This window comes from Polypterus senegalus, chromosome 4 (genome assembly GCF_016835505.1).
Source record: "Polypterus senegalus isolate Bchr_013 chromosome 4, ASM1683550v1, whole genome shotgun sequence".
NCBI lineage: Eukaryota > Metazoa > Chordata > Cladistia > Polypteriformes > Polypteridae > Polypterus > Polypterus senegalus.
The window spans coordinates 50,003,045-50,018,835 of record NC_053157.1 but is presented as its reverse complement, the minus strand read 5'-3'; the positions used below and the strand labels follow the sequence as shown (position 1 = coordinate 50,018,835).

General features: G+C 38.3%; 2 protein-coding genes across 3 annotated transcripts in view; one reads left to right on the top strand and one right to left on the bottom strand.

Moving 5' to 3' along the window:
- Nucleotides 1-15,791, bottom strand: part of naa35 (N-alpha-acetyltransferase 35, NatC auxiliary subunit) — a 96,441-nt gene that overhangs the window by 75,947 nt on the left and 4,703 nt on the right. The window contains exon 2 of one of the 2 annotated variants that reach the window (XM_039750599.1): nt 9,342-9,467. In XM_039750599.1, the coding sequence (XP_039606533.1) occupies nt 9,342-9,462 (121 nt within the window). In that variant the 5' untranslated portion in view covers nt 9,463-9,467. The remainder of the gene's footprint in view (nt 1-9,341; nt 9,468-15,791) is intronic. The other variant, XM_039750600.1, reaches the window with a different exon arrangement.
- On the top strand, nt 6,838-8,663 carry LOC120527325 (E3 SUMO-protein ligase ZBED1-like). The gene is made up of 3 exons (XM_039750602.1): nt 6,838-6,907; nt 7,429-8,045; nt 8,135-8,663. Exons 2-3 carry the CDS (start codon nt 7,608-7,610, stop codon nt 8,525-8,527), a joined length of 831 nt encoding a protein of 276 aa, XP_039606536.1. The 5' UTR covers nt 6,838-6,907; nt 7,429-7,607; the 3' UTR covers nt 8,528-8,663.

Genomic DNA, 15,791 nt, shown 5'->3' with positions numbered 1-15,791 from the left:
CTGCAAGCAGGCAATACCTTTGTTAAACAACACAAGAAAAAATGTAGTTTGAGTAGTGCAATACGATTTCATACAGGATGCTGCAAAAATAACTCCCACATTTCGAAAAATCACTGTGGGGTCCCCAAAGCAGGTAGAGGGGTGTGGTCTGTTCCGTTAGGTATGGTACATAATAAAGTTTTCAGTCGTCACCATGCCGTGGTCGGGTGAGCATTGAGGCTTTGTAGTGGAGGCTTTTTTCAAAAATGGCAAATCTGTAGCTGCGACGCAGAGGGTGTTTCGCACGCGGTTCGGTTTACGTGCTAATGAAAGAGTTCCAGACCGGAAAACAACTTTACTGTCGGTACAAAGAGTAAGGGCAACAGGAGGTTTTCAAACATCGTCCTTGGTCCTTGGACCAACTAAAGGAGGCTATTCAAGTAGAAATTGAAGCATTTTCGCCCGACATGCTAGTGAGAGTGATGGGAAAACTTCCAAGAACGGCTCCAAATGTGTATCAGCTGTAAAGGCCACCATTTGGACGATATTTTTAAAACTTAAAGTAAAAAAACTTTTTTGTATCTACATTTGGGAAATAAAAAATTTTTGGTGATACCTCGTAGCATTTTTTTTCAATCCCCCTTTGAAATGTGGGAGTTATTTTTGCCGCACCCTGTAGTATTGCTTGGTAAAACCACCTGTGTTTTCTTAATGTTAATTTGCACACTAGATTTAAATATTTTCTGTACAAGTGTGATCATTACTCTAAGTAAACCTTTTTCAGCACTTGAAATGAGTGGATGGTTATCAGATAGTCTCATATTATCAACAACTACTTCTACTATGAAAGCCCTATTTTACAGTATACCCATTTGTACATACCCAACCAGTACTTCCATATCAATATCGAAGAAAAGCTATGAGAACTGGCATTGCTGCCTTCCCAAATTTCCTATCCATCCTGGCTCTGATCGTTGTCCTTTAAATTCTGACTGCCTGCTACACAACTTCCTACAGTTTTCGGTTTCTCCAATCTGCACCTAGGTGCCTTCGTTAGTAAGTCCTTCAAATGTCTTCATATAACCCATGATGCCTATGTATATCCTTCTCTCCTTTTGCATACCACATTCTCCAACTATTTTAAATTAAAAATAGTAAAACATTACATAAACCTGTTAATATAAAAATACATAGCTTAATTTTGTTTGTTTTACCCTTTAGCAATTTAACAATTTTTCAATAAATTAAAAGATTACTTAATTTTATGAAGTTATTTCCTTAATTTATTTTTCCATTTCCCTTGAACAATTCCCCAGTTTTACTGAGTAACAACTACTATGCTGGAATTTTATTCTCTGCGAGTCTTATTTAATAGCACTGAAACTCAAATTCATTTTATATAATATTGCTTTATATTTAAAAAAAAATCAAAAGAACAAAAAAAAAAAAAAGAAATGTATTGTTTGCTAAGCATTCAACCCCATTAATTAATACTTTTTAATGCCACATTTTTTTTTTAGAAATAACAGGTTTAAATATTTTGGGAAAGTACAATATGTACTGTTCGCAAAATGAAATACCTTATGAATTGGTGTGAAATTAAGTAAAAACTGTAATAAAGTAAATACATCTAACACATCTAACCAGAGTGGTTGGTTTGTTCTGTGGTGTGAGATTTAAATAAAAAAAAAATACATTTTGCTCTTAAAACTTGGGTATTGGTTGCCGCTAAGGAACCGTTTGGGAATTTTAAAACTTTTTTCCCTTTAGAAGGGTTTTTTTTTTTTTTTGCTTTTTTTTTCGCAGACAAGAGCAAAAGTAGCTAGAAGTGCGCTTGGAAAAGTTATTTGTACTTGTACCTGTTCTTGTTATCTATATTTGAATTAGCATCGAGGAGGCAGGGTAGAAAAGCAGCAGTAATTGATATGGCATTTGTAAATAAATAACCGCGTAAAGGAAAAGAAAAAAAAGGCCGTGGCTGACTTCAAACAGTAAAAGGTAGAAGCTCAGTAGTGCGCAGGTAAGCGGCCTGCGTTAAGATGCCGATCAGGCACAAGGAGCAGTAGGAGTAAATAAGGTAGTAAAGTTTTATTTATTTGTTTATTTTAGATTAAACAGTCCTTAGCGCTCCAGAGGTAGAATTGGTTCATTAATACGGGGGAATACAAACAGTGCGAGTGAAGAGCTTATAAGTAAGAGGAGCGCAAAGTTAGGAGAAGAGACAGAGAAAAGTAAAGTTAACCTCATAGAAAGGCAAACAGCAGGCAGCTGAGAGGGAGAACAGGTGTAAAATATCTGTAGCAGATCTTAGTGTTACCATTTAAGTTAAGGAGCAGCTGAAAGAAGAAGAAATTTAATTTTAAGAAAAAAAAAAATAGTTAAGGCAGCTTAGTAATCCCAAGTCAAATTTTAATAATGAGGCCAGTGCAATGCAAGTCCTGTTGGATGTTGGACTTTTTAGATGATGGTTTGGAAGAGCCAGTTGTCTATGAGGGCTACATCTGCAAGAGATGCCAGCTGATCCAGCACCTCGAGCTCAGGGTCGATGAACTGGAGGAGGAGTTGGCTGACCTGCGTTGTAATAGAGAATTGGCGGACTTGGCCCAGGTGTCCTTTAGTGAGATAGTGTGCACCCCTAAGGTGGCATGGGAGGAGATTCCAGACCAGACAGGTAGAAATAGGTGGGTCACGGTCACAAGGCGAAGGTAAAGGGTGCACACTGTCCGGGGCATCAACCCCAGAATTAGAAGTGTCTAACCGTTATCATGTCCTGGCGGAGCTGGACGGTGACTCTGATAATTCTGAGGTGGTAGGCAGGGTTGAGGAGCCCCAACGGGCCACCTCAAAACCAGTTCCCAAAAAGAGAGAGGTAGTGATAGTTGGGGACTCAATCATTAGGGGATTGAAATGCAGGTGTGCTCCAGAGAGAGAGTCTCGCATGGTGTGTTGCCTTCCAGGAGCACAGGTGGGAGATCTCTCTGGAAGGGTGGATAGGCTCTTGGCCAGAGCGGGGGTGGATCCAGTTGTCATTGTCCACGTTGGAACAAATGACATACATAAGGGTAGTCTGTCAGTTCTGCGATCCAAATTCAAAGAGTTAGGTACCAAGCTGAGGAGCAGAACTGACAAGGTAGTCTTCTACAAGTTCTGCCTGTGCCACGCCAGTCCAGGTAAGATTGAGGAGATTAGAAGGCTTAACGCGTGGCTCAAATCTTGGTGCAGGGTAGAAGGGTATAGGTTTATGGGGCATTGGGACTCCTTTTGGAACAGATGGGACCTGTTCCGTGACGGGTTACATCTGAACCGGAGGGGCACCAATGTATTGGGGAGGCGTATGTGTAGGCTAGTCGAGGATTGTTTAAACTAGGGAATGGGGGCAGGGAGTTTAGGACAGGCCAGATTTAGATCTATACATGGAAGAACAAACAATGGTGTAGAAATAAAAATGCATAGTAATGTAAATTTTAAGCAAACACGTAAAGATAGAAGGATTAACACATTAAAAATAGCTTGCCTTAATGCTAGAAGTATCAAAAATAAGGTAAGTGAGTTGGAGTTGTATGTAGCAGAGCACAATTATGATATTATAGCAATAACGGAAACCTGGCTAAATAACAAAGATGGGGATGAGTGTAACATAGAGGGATACACATTTTTAGGAAGGATAGACAGAACAGAAAAGGAGGTGGGGTTGCTGTTTATGCCAAACAGGAATTAAATGTAAGTCATCTTCAGTTGGATGATGAGCCCCATCTTAGTGAGGACATGTGGCTTCGCCTGGAAAATATTAGGGAAAAGGTCTCATTTTAGGAGTGTGTTATAGACCACCCAATTCAGACAGTAATTTCAACACACATCTTTTAGTAATATCAAAAGGCAAGTTTACAGGGGATATTATAGTCATGGGGACTTTAATTATCCAAATATTAACTGGGATAACCTTACAGATGGAGGAGCACAAGAGCAGGAGTTTTTAGAAGTAATCAGCGACTGTTTTTTAACACAGCATGTTAAAGCACCAACAAGGGGTGAAGCCTATCTGGATTTAGTATTCTGTAATAATCAGGATAGAATTGAGGGTGTAGAGGTGATTGAACCACTAGGGTCAAGTGACCATAATGTAATACAATTCTCAGTATTTTGTAAGAGTACAGATGCAAAGACTAAAATTGTTAAGTTGAACTTTAGTAGGGCTAATTTTGAGCAGATGCGACAAAGTCTAAGTAGGATAGACTGGGATAAGCTTTTAAATGTGGAGACAGTCGAGGAGCAGTGGAACAGGTTTAAAATGTTTTACATGTAATGCAGGACAGATACATACCTAAATTTGGAAGTAATAGGAAACTAAAAAACTCCACGATGGATTAATAAAGATTTAAAAAGAAGTTGCAAAGGAAAAACTGCTGTATAAGGCATATAAGACTAATGACTGCAAAGAGAACCGTAGCGTATGAGAACATGAGGGCAACCATTAAGAAGGATATCAGAGAGGCTAAAAGACAGTTGGAGAGGAATATAGCAGATAAGGCAAAGAAGACCCCAAGAGATTCTTTCAGTATTTTAGTAGTAAAAGAACAGTTAAGGAGGAGGTCAAGTTCATCAGGAATAGTAAAGGGAATTAAAAGATACAGACAATGAAATAGCAGATGCCCTAAACTTACATTTTTCTGAGGTGTTTACAAGTGAGCAAGTGGATAACCTGCCAGAGGTAAACAACTACTAAGGAGGTACTGAGGGATTTGGAAATTGTAGAGGGAGAAGTGCTGCTCAGATTAAATAAGATGAAATCAAACAAATCACCAGGCCCAGATAATATTTATCCTCGTGTTCTTAAGGAGGCTAGTGAGTACATATATAAACCCTTGACACATATTTTTAGGAAGTCACTGTGCACTGGAGAGATTCCAAAGGACTGGAAAATGGCAAATATCATCCCATTATATAAAAAGGGTGACAGGGCAGATCCAAGCAACTATAGGCCAGTAAGCTTAACAAGCATCACAGGAAAATTAATGGAAGGAATTATTAAGGATAAGATTGAGCAACACATGACAAGGACAGGAGTTATTCTGAACAGTCAGCATGGGTTCAGAAGGGGGAGGTCGTGTTTTACTAACATGTTGGAATTCTATGAGGAGGCAACAAAAGGATACGATCAAAGTGGAGCTTATGATATTATTTATCTGGACTTTCAGAAAGCATTTGATAAGGTGCCACATGAGAGGTTGGGCATCAAGTTAAAAGAAGTGGGAATTCAGGGTGATGTTTTTAGATGGGTGCAGAATTGGCTCAGACACAGGAAGCAGAGGGTGATGGTGCGAGGAACCTCATCAGAACTGGCCGATGTTAAGAGTGGTGTTCCACAGGGGTCAGTGCTAGGGCGCTGCTATTTTTAATATATATAAATGATTTAGATAGGAATATAAGTAACAAGCTGGTTAAGTTTGCAGATGATACCAAGATAGGTGGATTAGCAGATAATTTGGAATCCGTTATATCATTACAGAAGGACTTGGATAGCATACAGGCTTGGGCAGATTTGTGGCAGATGAAATTTAATGTCAGTAAATGTAAAGTATTACACATAGGAAGTAAAAATATTAGGTTTGAATACACAATGGGCGGTCGGAAAATCGAGAGCCTACCTCATGAGAAGGATTTAGGAGTCACAGTGGACTCTAAGCTATCAACTTCCCAAACAGTGTTCAGAAGCCATTAAGAAGGCTAACAGAATGTTAGGATATATAGCACGCTCTGTGGAGTACAAGTCCAAGGAGGTTATGCTCAACCTTTATAATGCACTGGTGAGGCCTCATCTTGAGTAATGTGTGCAGTTTTGGTCTCCAGGCTACAAAAAGGACATAGCAGCTAGGGCTGCACGATTAATCTTTTTTTTGTCATGATAACGATATTTATGACCCACGATCAGTTAATAAATATTGTCGCGATTTTACAGTATAAAGACCAAACTGGTTTTTATGGACGGAGTTTACGGATTGGGCGGAGATTACGGATTGGACTGCGTCACTATGACGTTACTGCGTCTAGATTGCAAGCGCTTTCTGAAGCAGTAGAAGTCAATAGCAGCAATAACAGTCAGTCAGAATAAACATATGATGGCGAACAACGTGAGGAAGGTGCAGAAGTGCGAGCGTTAGTTCCTAAAAAGGGGTCATACTCAGTTGTCTGGAACTATTTCGGTTTTGAGGAATGTAATGTTGATCAGGTACGAGTCTTGTGCAAACTTTGCTCCTGTTCCGTCCAAACGTCCCAAGGTAAGACAACAAACCTCATCAACCACCTTAAAAGCCACCACAAACAGCAACAACAAAAAATTACCAGCCATCCACAACACAGACAGGGACATTGTTCAATGCAATACCATATCTGCTTAGCTCGCAAAGACACCGGGAAATAACAGAGGCGATCACGTACCATATAGCCAAGGATATGTGTCCAATAACCACCGTGAGCAGTGAGGGGTTTAAAAAAATGATCGCAACACTTGATAAAAGATATAGCATTCCCTCATGCAACAATTTTTCCAATGTTGCGCTGCCCTCGCTGTATGCGAAATGCCGAAAAGAAATAGAAAGAGAAATTCTCAGGCTCAGCCTTGAATATTTTGCTGCCATGACCGACTTATGGTCAAGCAGAACTGCGGAACCGTATTTGAGCTTGACAGTTCATTTTATTGACAGCGAGTTTGAGATGAAAAGCAGGCTTTTGCAAACTTCGTTTTTCCCACAAGACCATACAGCGGAGTTTATTGCAGTGAGCCTCAAAGAAGCGATGTCCGCTTGGGGCTTGGTGGAAGAAAGACTTGTGTGCATCACAACGGACAACGCAGTTAATATAATTAGGGCAGCATCTGTGAATAACTGGCCGAGGCTACACTGCTTTGGTCACAGACTTCATTTAGCCATCGGTAAGTTGTATGTTTTTTTCCCCAGATATATTGAAACAATTTGACAATTTAAAAATATTAATTGTTGTTGTTGTTGTTTTAGTGATATTATAATCAGGGGTGCACACAACTGGTACGCAGGTATGCATGTGTGGCAGAAATGATGAACGCGTAACGTCATTTTGTTACTACAAAACAGAAAAGCTCTTGACTATGACCGTTTTTTGACAGCATGCGATTAAAATTTCACCTTCACCATTTGTTTTATGTCATTTTGGTTTAGGTACTGCGTTTATGTTCGAAAAGTGTTTATTCCTCCGACTCAGGACCCTATTCTGCACCGGCGGAAAGCACCATACAAAGTGGTTTCGTTTTGAAATAAAAGAATTTTGCGTGTTTTCCGCTTGTGGCAGTGGTAATTTTTAAATGAGGCGGAGCTGTGCGCATTTTCGGCTACTTTAAGACGGCCAAATGACAGTGCGCTCTTCACCAACAGTCTTTAGTCAGTGACGTTATTTATTAAACGATATTTAAGCGCCAAGAGAATGCCATGAAGGATCCAAGAATTGACCGGGCTGTGGGGCTCTGTAAAAGGTTGGTGAGCTCCTTCTCTTACAGCTGGAAGCGGAAGAGAGAGTTTTTAGCTGCACAAAAGGACATGAAACTCCCAGAGCACTCACTGAAAATAGAGTGTACAACAAGGTGGGGATCACGTTAGGCCATGATAGAGAGAATCATCGAGCAGCAAAAGGCCATTGCACATGTCCTGTCCTCTGACAAGAAGTCTCGTCATCTTATCCCAACATGGCAGGACATGGATGTACTAGAGGCAATCAACAAATCCTTGCACCCTCTAGTTAATTTTACAGATGCACTGTCTGGCAAGAAGTACGTCAGCGTGTCATTTGTTAAGCCAGTTCTTCATCTTTTCAACACATCAATCTTAAAAGTTAAGGATGATGATACTGACCTGTCAAGAGCAATCAAGTCTAAAATTTTGGAGTACCTAAACGAAAAATACAGTGACCCAGACATCCAAGCTCTAATGGACATGGCATCTACGGTGGATCCACGATTTAAGATGAGCTACACGGCCGAGGACAACAAAACAACAATTCAATCCAGACTCAAAGCTGAGATGCAGACTTTGGCAATGATGGTAATAAAAATGAGCTGCACTGAAATCTATATTAGTGTTTTGAGTCTCAATTAGTTAAATTTGTTCTAAATGCCTTTTTCTGTGTTTAGGTGCCACCCCAAGAAACAGCACAAGAGACCAGCGAGGAGGATGCTGAAGCTGGATGTGCCCCAAAGAAAAAGATGACTTTAGGAAGCTACTTTAAAACTGCTGAACAAGCCTTGCCACCTAACAACCAGAAATCCAGTGTAGCCAGTGAGCTGGAATCTTACTTGCAGTCAATCTACCTGGATAGTGAGGGGGACCCATTAAAATGGTGGAAAGAACATGAAAAGATCTACCCAAGGCTTTCAAAAGTGGCAAAAACATACTTGTGCATACCAGCCACAAGCTCTCCTTCAGAGAGGGCTTTTAGTTCCGGTGGAAATGTAGTTACTTGCTTGCGGTCTTCCCTAAAGCCCGATCAAGTTGACAGGCTTGTGTTCTTAGCCAAAAATCTGTAACATGTTGTAAAAATGTTTTATTCTTATTTGATTTTATTACAAGTTGATGTAAAAGAGGCAGTTTAATTTTATTTATTTACCACAGCTAAGAAAAACTCTCCATTCTAAACATGTTCGGTTTGTTTATTTTTCTTTATCTGTGGGAGTAAAGTGCAATAAGAATACACAAGTGAATAAAAGTTCATTACCAAAGGAATAATCGTCATTATTAATCGTGATAAAAATTTGGAGCAAAATAATCGCGATAATAATTTTTCCTGTTATCGTGCAGCCCTAATAGCAGCTCTAGAAAAAGGTCCATAGAAGAGCGACTAGGCTGATTCCAGGACTACAGGGGTTGAATTATGAGGAAAGATGAAAAGAGCTGAGCCTTTACAGTTTAAGCAAAAGAAGATTAAGAGGAGACATGATTGAAGTGTTTAAAATTATGAAGGGAATTAGTACAGTGGATCCAGACTTGTATTTTAAAATGAGTTCATCAAGAACACGGGGACACAGTTGGAAACTTGTTAAGGGTAAATTTCGCACAAACATTAGGAAGTTTTTCTTTACACAAAGAACAATAGACACATGGAATAAGCTACCAAGTAGTATGGTAGACAGTAAGACGTTAGGGACTTTCAAAGCTCCACTTGATGTTTTCTTGGAGGAAACAAGTGGATAGGACTGGCGAGCTTTGTTGGGCTGAATGGCCTGTTCTCGTCTAGAGTGTTCTAATGTTCTAACTTAACTTGGCAGTCAGGACTTGAGTCATGCTGAATTATTATACATGAAATGGGATGGAATGAGATTTGATAAACTCAATGTACATTACCTTTGCAGGAACCTTTAAAATCTTCTGTGATATCAACCCAATTGACATTGTTCTTTATCTTGTCTGGGACTCCTAGTCCCCATCCAGCATCATCGTCTTCTACAGAAGACTTCATAACCATGGCTGCTGTTGAAAAGAATGGCAAAGAAAACTGTTATAGGTAGTATAACCATATTTGCATTTGCAGTGTATTTTAAAATAATGCAGCATTTCTTTAAAATCAGTGTGAAGAAAATATAAAATGACAAGGTATGTGAATTAACTCAAATTGAATGAACTATGTCCACATATGCAACAGGACTCAAAACCACTATGCTAGATCTATAAAGTAGCAGTGCTAATTGCTGTACCATTTCACTTTGAAAATCACTGCTCAGTGCAACAGCAGTACACAGTTGCACACAGTCTTTTTAGGTATTATCCACAGTTTCCGACACAGGAGATGCTAGTGACTTCATGCAATGTGATTCCTATGAGGTGTCTAGACTAGTAACCAGGACCCATGTGTTAGCTACTGCTACCCAAAATAGTAACGTCCATAGAAGAAATAAAAATGTGCTCAAAAAATGACAAACATGCACTCAGCCATATACAATGAAAATAACAAAAAATTCTGAATACCTGATACTCAAAAACCCAGAAAAATCACACTCTTTGCATTTGAAAAATGATCACAGCAGTGATACTTTTTAAAGTTTCCAAATGAGAGCCAGCTCTCTTTCTAAATCGTGTATTCCGAACATGCCTGTCAGACTTATAGTATACTAAACTACAGTATATTAAACTTAGTAGACTGTCAGTATACTAAAATGAAAAGACTGCAATAATCTAGGAGCAGAAAGGTCTTTGAAAGGTACCCACAAATAATTCTCTGGACCAAAGACTTTCCAATGAACACTTAACCAAAGAAATCGTTTGAGAATTGAGAATATGTCAAACTTCAAACTGATATTTCCTCTCAACCTGAACGTGGGATAGAGGTGTGACAGACTGGAAATAATAACTATAATGCTTGGGTTTAAATCTGGAAACATGGAATTTAGGATTAACCATGATATGGTACAGACAATTTGTAAGACACTGGGCCCACCAGTCTAAATATGGAGTAAGTTACTTTACCTGCCTGTGATCAAATTGGAAAAACAAAAAAAAGGTAACCAATTATATTTCAAATGTTGTAAGTTACCTCACATAAGTAAATTACATTTACAATTTGCATATTATTTGGCAGTGGTTTCCAGTATCCAGGTCTCAATAATTACCTTCCATGTACAGTGTCTCAAAACTAAACAAGTCTTGTAATTTTCTAACATTGGTTAATTCAGATCTGTGTCACAGTGGAGCATGGGGAGTTTGGCACAGGGCACAAGGCAAGAACAAACCCTTGATTGTGCCAGGCCATCTCATGGATCTAGTTAGGTAACTGCCAAACTAAGTATGAATGTAGAAACTGAATCCAAGTTTTATTAGGTTTAAATCCATAAACCACTGAAATGGAGATGTCTTCATTGATGAATGGTACAAAACACTGCATGCAAACTTAGTAATAGGTAATATAGAAATCTACTTGTCCTAAAAGGAGTCAATAGTACAAGAAAATTAAATTTTTCTGAGTATCAGTTCACTCATTTCAACCTGCACGTTGGACTGATAACCTGAGGTTAATTTAAGACTACTACAACAAACTACATAAACAAACTAACCTCCCTCCTTGACATGCCTAACCCATCCTCATCCAGTTCTTTAAATCGTAGTAGCATATAAGTACGTTTTGTGAGATGTCAATCTCAAATATATGCTGGCACTGTTACTTACAGTCAGATCAGGAGGGGCAGTAACAGCACCAGCATAAATTCACACCCGATCTGACGCTGTTCGTTTTTAAATAATATTTTGCTTTAGTGCGATGATGTTTTCACATATATTGTTTGTTTCTTTCAGGTGTGTAATGGAAACCGCAGCATAGAGAGAAGTGTGCGCATTGAAACAGGCACACACGTCGTAAATTTAGGAAGGATGATCCATGCGTGTATGTGAACTGTTAACATTTGAATCTGATGATTGCATATAGCGCTGAACTTACTGCTCTGTACTATTCTGTCCTCTGCATGATCTGGAGTACAAAAGAAACAACATCATACAGCAACATGTGGGGACTGGCAAGATCGGAGAAAAAAAAACAAAAAACGCAGTCACTGATTACAAACCGCAAGATGTTATGCGAATGAATATGAATAATATGAATAAACATTGCATCTGTGCCACAAGGTTGCCCGAAATGTACTATACAGATCATAAAACGATTAATTCCAAATATCATATATACCTATGTCTCTGGTTTTTATTTTTTTGACATCATAGACCATAAGGTGCATACTAATTCAGCGTGAGCAGTAACACTCAATAAAACTGAATTAAAAAGAAAAAATCAAGTGACGGTGAGATACGAAGAAGGCAGATTCGCCAGCGTTTGTGTGTCAGCTTTTATCCCCCCAGATAAGAGAATGTCCAGTTCCATTGTCTCAAAACACCACTCACATCTCCAGTTATTCCCAGTTTCAAATAAAAACTAACAGCGTCAGATCCCTGGGTGAGGGACGGTAGTATGTATCATGATCGTGATTTAGGGAGAATAAAATAGTGAAAAAATTGGTAACTTTTACAAGTTCTATAAATGTACACCGTGTGTTACAGATGCAAACCAAGCATATGTGTGTACTGTATAATATTAACAATAACAGCAGCTCACTACTGAAAATGGCAAATATAGGAGTGAGTCGGGATCAAACTGAGGACTCTTGATTACAATTCAGCAAATCTTAATGCTACACCACAGAAGCTGTTGTCTTTTCCTTGAAACCTTTTGTGGAAGTGTTTATTTGATCTTTGGACTTCAGGCTTCATACATTATACAGTTTATGCCTACATTTTGTCATTTACTACTAAAATATGAAAAACGTTTGTTTTAAAAATGTGTTTACACAGATTATTGTAGAAACGGAACACACATGAAATGCGTGTGTTCCAAATAACGATCTATTATTTCCGCTCTAAAACTCCACAGATAATCAATCAGTGCATGAACTGAGATAAGTTTGTGCATGTTCTAAGTCGGTGGGTGGATGGAATAGCCGGCTGCTTGCTTCTTGTCTTTATCGGCACATTTACAGGACAAAGGACGCTGGCAGAGAGGTGCGAACAGATTTAAGGTGGGCTGGAGTTTTTTCGTAGGCTCTGGTAATTCTAGTGTTAAATAAATGTTTCATCACAGGTGAATATAAGCTAACTGTAATAGTTTAGAACAAAGCTACTGATAAGACTACTGTACCTTGATGGACTGATTGGTCTTCTCTTGCTTATTATTAAATGTCATTTTATTTTTTAATTTTTTTTGTGAAATTGTGCCTACTCTAACTGTATTCCAGTCAGTTCTTTAGATCTGTTAAGAGACATTACCATGTTTTTCACCTTAATTTGGTGCGTTAAGAAGATGATTTCACTATCAGCTAGCTATGTGTCTGTTACTGAAATACAATACATCACATGCTTCTGAACCATATATTTTTTTCTCCTTTTTTGCTTTCTTCGTAAAAGCCAGTATTAAAAAAAAATCGGAACTATAAAAGGCTACATAGCATATTTCAAAACATAAGATATGTTTATAGTTAAATCATTCCATATGCAAGATTAATTTCCATCCCACCAATTTATTTTAAAAACAAAAATAAATTATCACTGTTATTACCAAAAAAAAAAAAAAATCACATGAGCATCTCTTATCACAAAATCACATTCATTTTTTTCACTTAAATATTCAACGTAGAAAGTAATCATGCTCAAAATAAGCAAACATTCCCATCTGGCAAACACCCAACATTTAAACAACGTTTATGCTTCTCAATTTATTCAAAACCTAATGCTGCACTCCTGTTACCTTATAAATTGGGACGTACAATATGTAAAAATTAAAGCCATTACCAAGCACTAATCCTTTCTGTATCATTTCTTTCTCTAATATTCTCTTTCTATTTACTGTTTTTCATTACTTTTTTCTAGACAGCAATCACGTTAAATTTGGTAGATAATGCATTTGTTTTTGCCATGAACATGGAATGGAACAGAAATATTGTGCATGGCAAACATGAATATCAGTGTAATGAATTTTGCTTTGAGGCTATCTTGACTTAATATTTATCAAATGTTGCAAAAGAGCAGCAGGCCACATTTTTAACAGTAAGAATTTTTCCTATATACATTAAAAGCAAGCAGAGTACTTCCATTGGTGACACACTTTAAATGATTCGTCTGTTATGCTTTTTACCTTACTCTAGGCAAACAAAAACTAGTGTTAAATCCATCCATTCATTATCCAACCCACTATATCCTAACTACAGGGTCACGGGGGTCTGCTGGAGCCAATCCCAGCCAACACAGAGCGCAAGGTAGGAAACAAACCCCAGGCAGGGCGCCAGCCCACCACAGCTAGTGTTAAATGCTACAGTTTATTGCCAAAGATATCTACAGCACAAAATGTTTAGTAAGAAGTCTTGTTTCTGCCTTATACGCTTAATGAGTGAGCCATTATACAGTATCTATTTAGAATATAGGAATTAACAGAATCTTGGCACAATGCCTAATAAAGGTCCTTTTTACTCCATTATAAGATGGAACTGATATTATTGCCAATTTAGTGTGCTTTCCAATTAGGAGGAAGGCAAGGATGAAAAAAAATTTTAATTCTGTTAATGTGAAGTTAGATGTTCATGGCAATTGTTACTTTGTGTACTGACTGTATCCAGGAGATGGCCAACACTGACTTCAGGCACTGTAACATGCTAAACATTTAATAAGTAAAGCTTAGAAACCCAATTTGAAGTTGAAGTTGTCTACTTTTCACTAGTTTTCTTGTTCTTAGAAACACTAGGTCAGAGATTTGACTATGAGATGACAAACTGCAACATGGACCTGATAAATTTAACAATCTGCAAGTGCGGAGAATTACACTATTGTATTACAGGAGAACATGACTGTACAGTGGAACCTCGGTTCACGACCATAATTCGTTCCAAAACTCTGGTCGTAAACCAATTTGGTCGTGAACCAAAGCAATTTCCACCATAGGATTGTATGTAAATAAAATTAATCCGTTCCAGACCGTATGAACTGTATGTAAACATATATTTGTTTAGTTTTTAAGCACAAATATAGTTAATAATACCATAGAATGCACAGCATAATAGTAAACTAAATGTAAAACATTGACTAACACTGAGAAAACCTTGAACAACAGAGAAAACTAACACTGCAATAGTTTGCGCTATAGTGCTAGGAACCGCTTGCTAAAAACACTTTTTTTTAATGAGTTTTAAGCACAGGGAAAAAAATGAACATTTGAAAAATCCATAATTTAATAAACCACCAAGAAAAGTAACATTGCCACAATGCACGCTATGAACCGATCGCTGTAAACAGAACTGAAATGCGTCCAGCCTTCCCTCTCTCGCTTGCTCTCTCTCTCTTTCGCGAGCCTGGAGCGCCTGTGTCTGTGTGCCTCTGTCTCGTCTGTGTGTGTGTGTCTCTGTCTCATGTGTGTGTGTTTCATGTATTATAGCACAAATGTATTATAGCACAAAAGTGAAAAATGTGTTGTTGCCTTCCCAATATAAAATATCAATACAGTATACTAGCCGAAGCCCCGTAGCATACGGCGGTGTAAGAATAAGAACGGAAAATGGTGAGAAAGTAATTCAGAAATCAAGAAGAAAGAAATACTTCTTGAAAGACGTAGTTGTGAATAGGTGTTTGGTAGTCTGAAGGAGGAATAGGAATCGAGAAAACCGGTGTGGGGGTGTATGGGAGCTCAGGCAGCGTGGGGGAGGGTTTGGAAGAGGACGAGTAGGAATCGAAAAGCGGCTTGGGCATAGGCATATATAGATAGACGCTACATTCACTGTGTTGTCTAGTCGACATGATACATCAGCATGTCCGCCCTATTGCGAGTGGCAAAAGTGCCATTTAAACTAATACAGGTAGACGTGGAAACTGGGTTTTCTGATGAAAAAAACAATACCATTTAAAACAGTATCGTTTACATACAACAGATTTTGGCGAATCATTTACATGCAATTGTTTATATCCATTTATACACTAATAATGGCAATTATTAAATAATAATAATAATTATTACTAATAAATAATTCCTCCCATATAAGTAACATTTCTTGGACTGCCTTCTTCAGTACTGAAGTATTGGTTAATGCCCGAGTCACCTCAAGTATAGATTACTGTAATGCTATTCTATCTGGCATCCCACAAAAACGTATCCATCGCTTACAACTAATTCAAAATTCTGCTGCCAGGATAATAACCTGCTGTTCTAAATCCACTGAACATATTACACATACTCTCAACTTCACTGGCTCCATGTTAACTACAGAATACAATACTAAA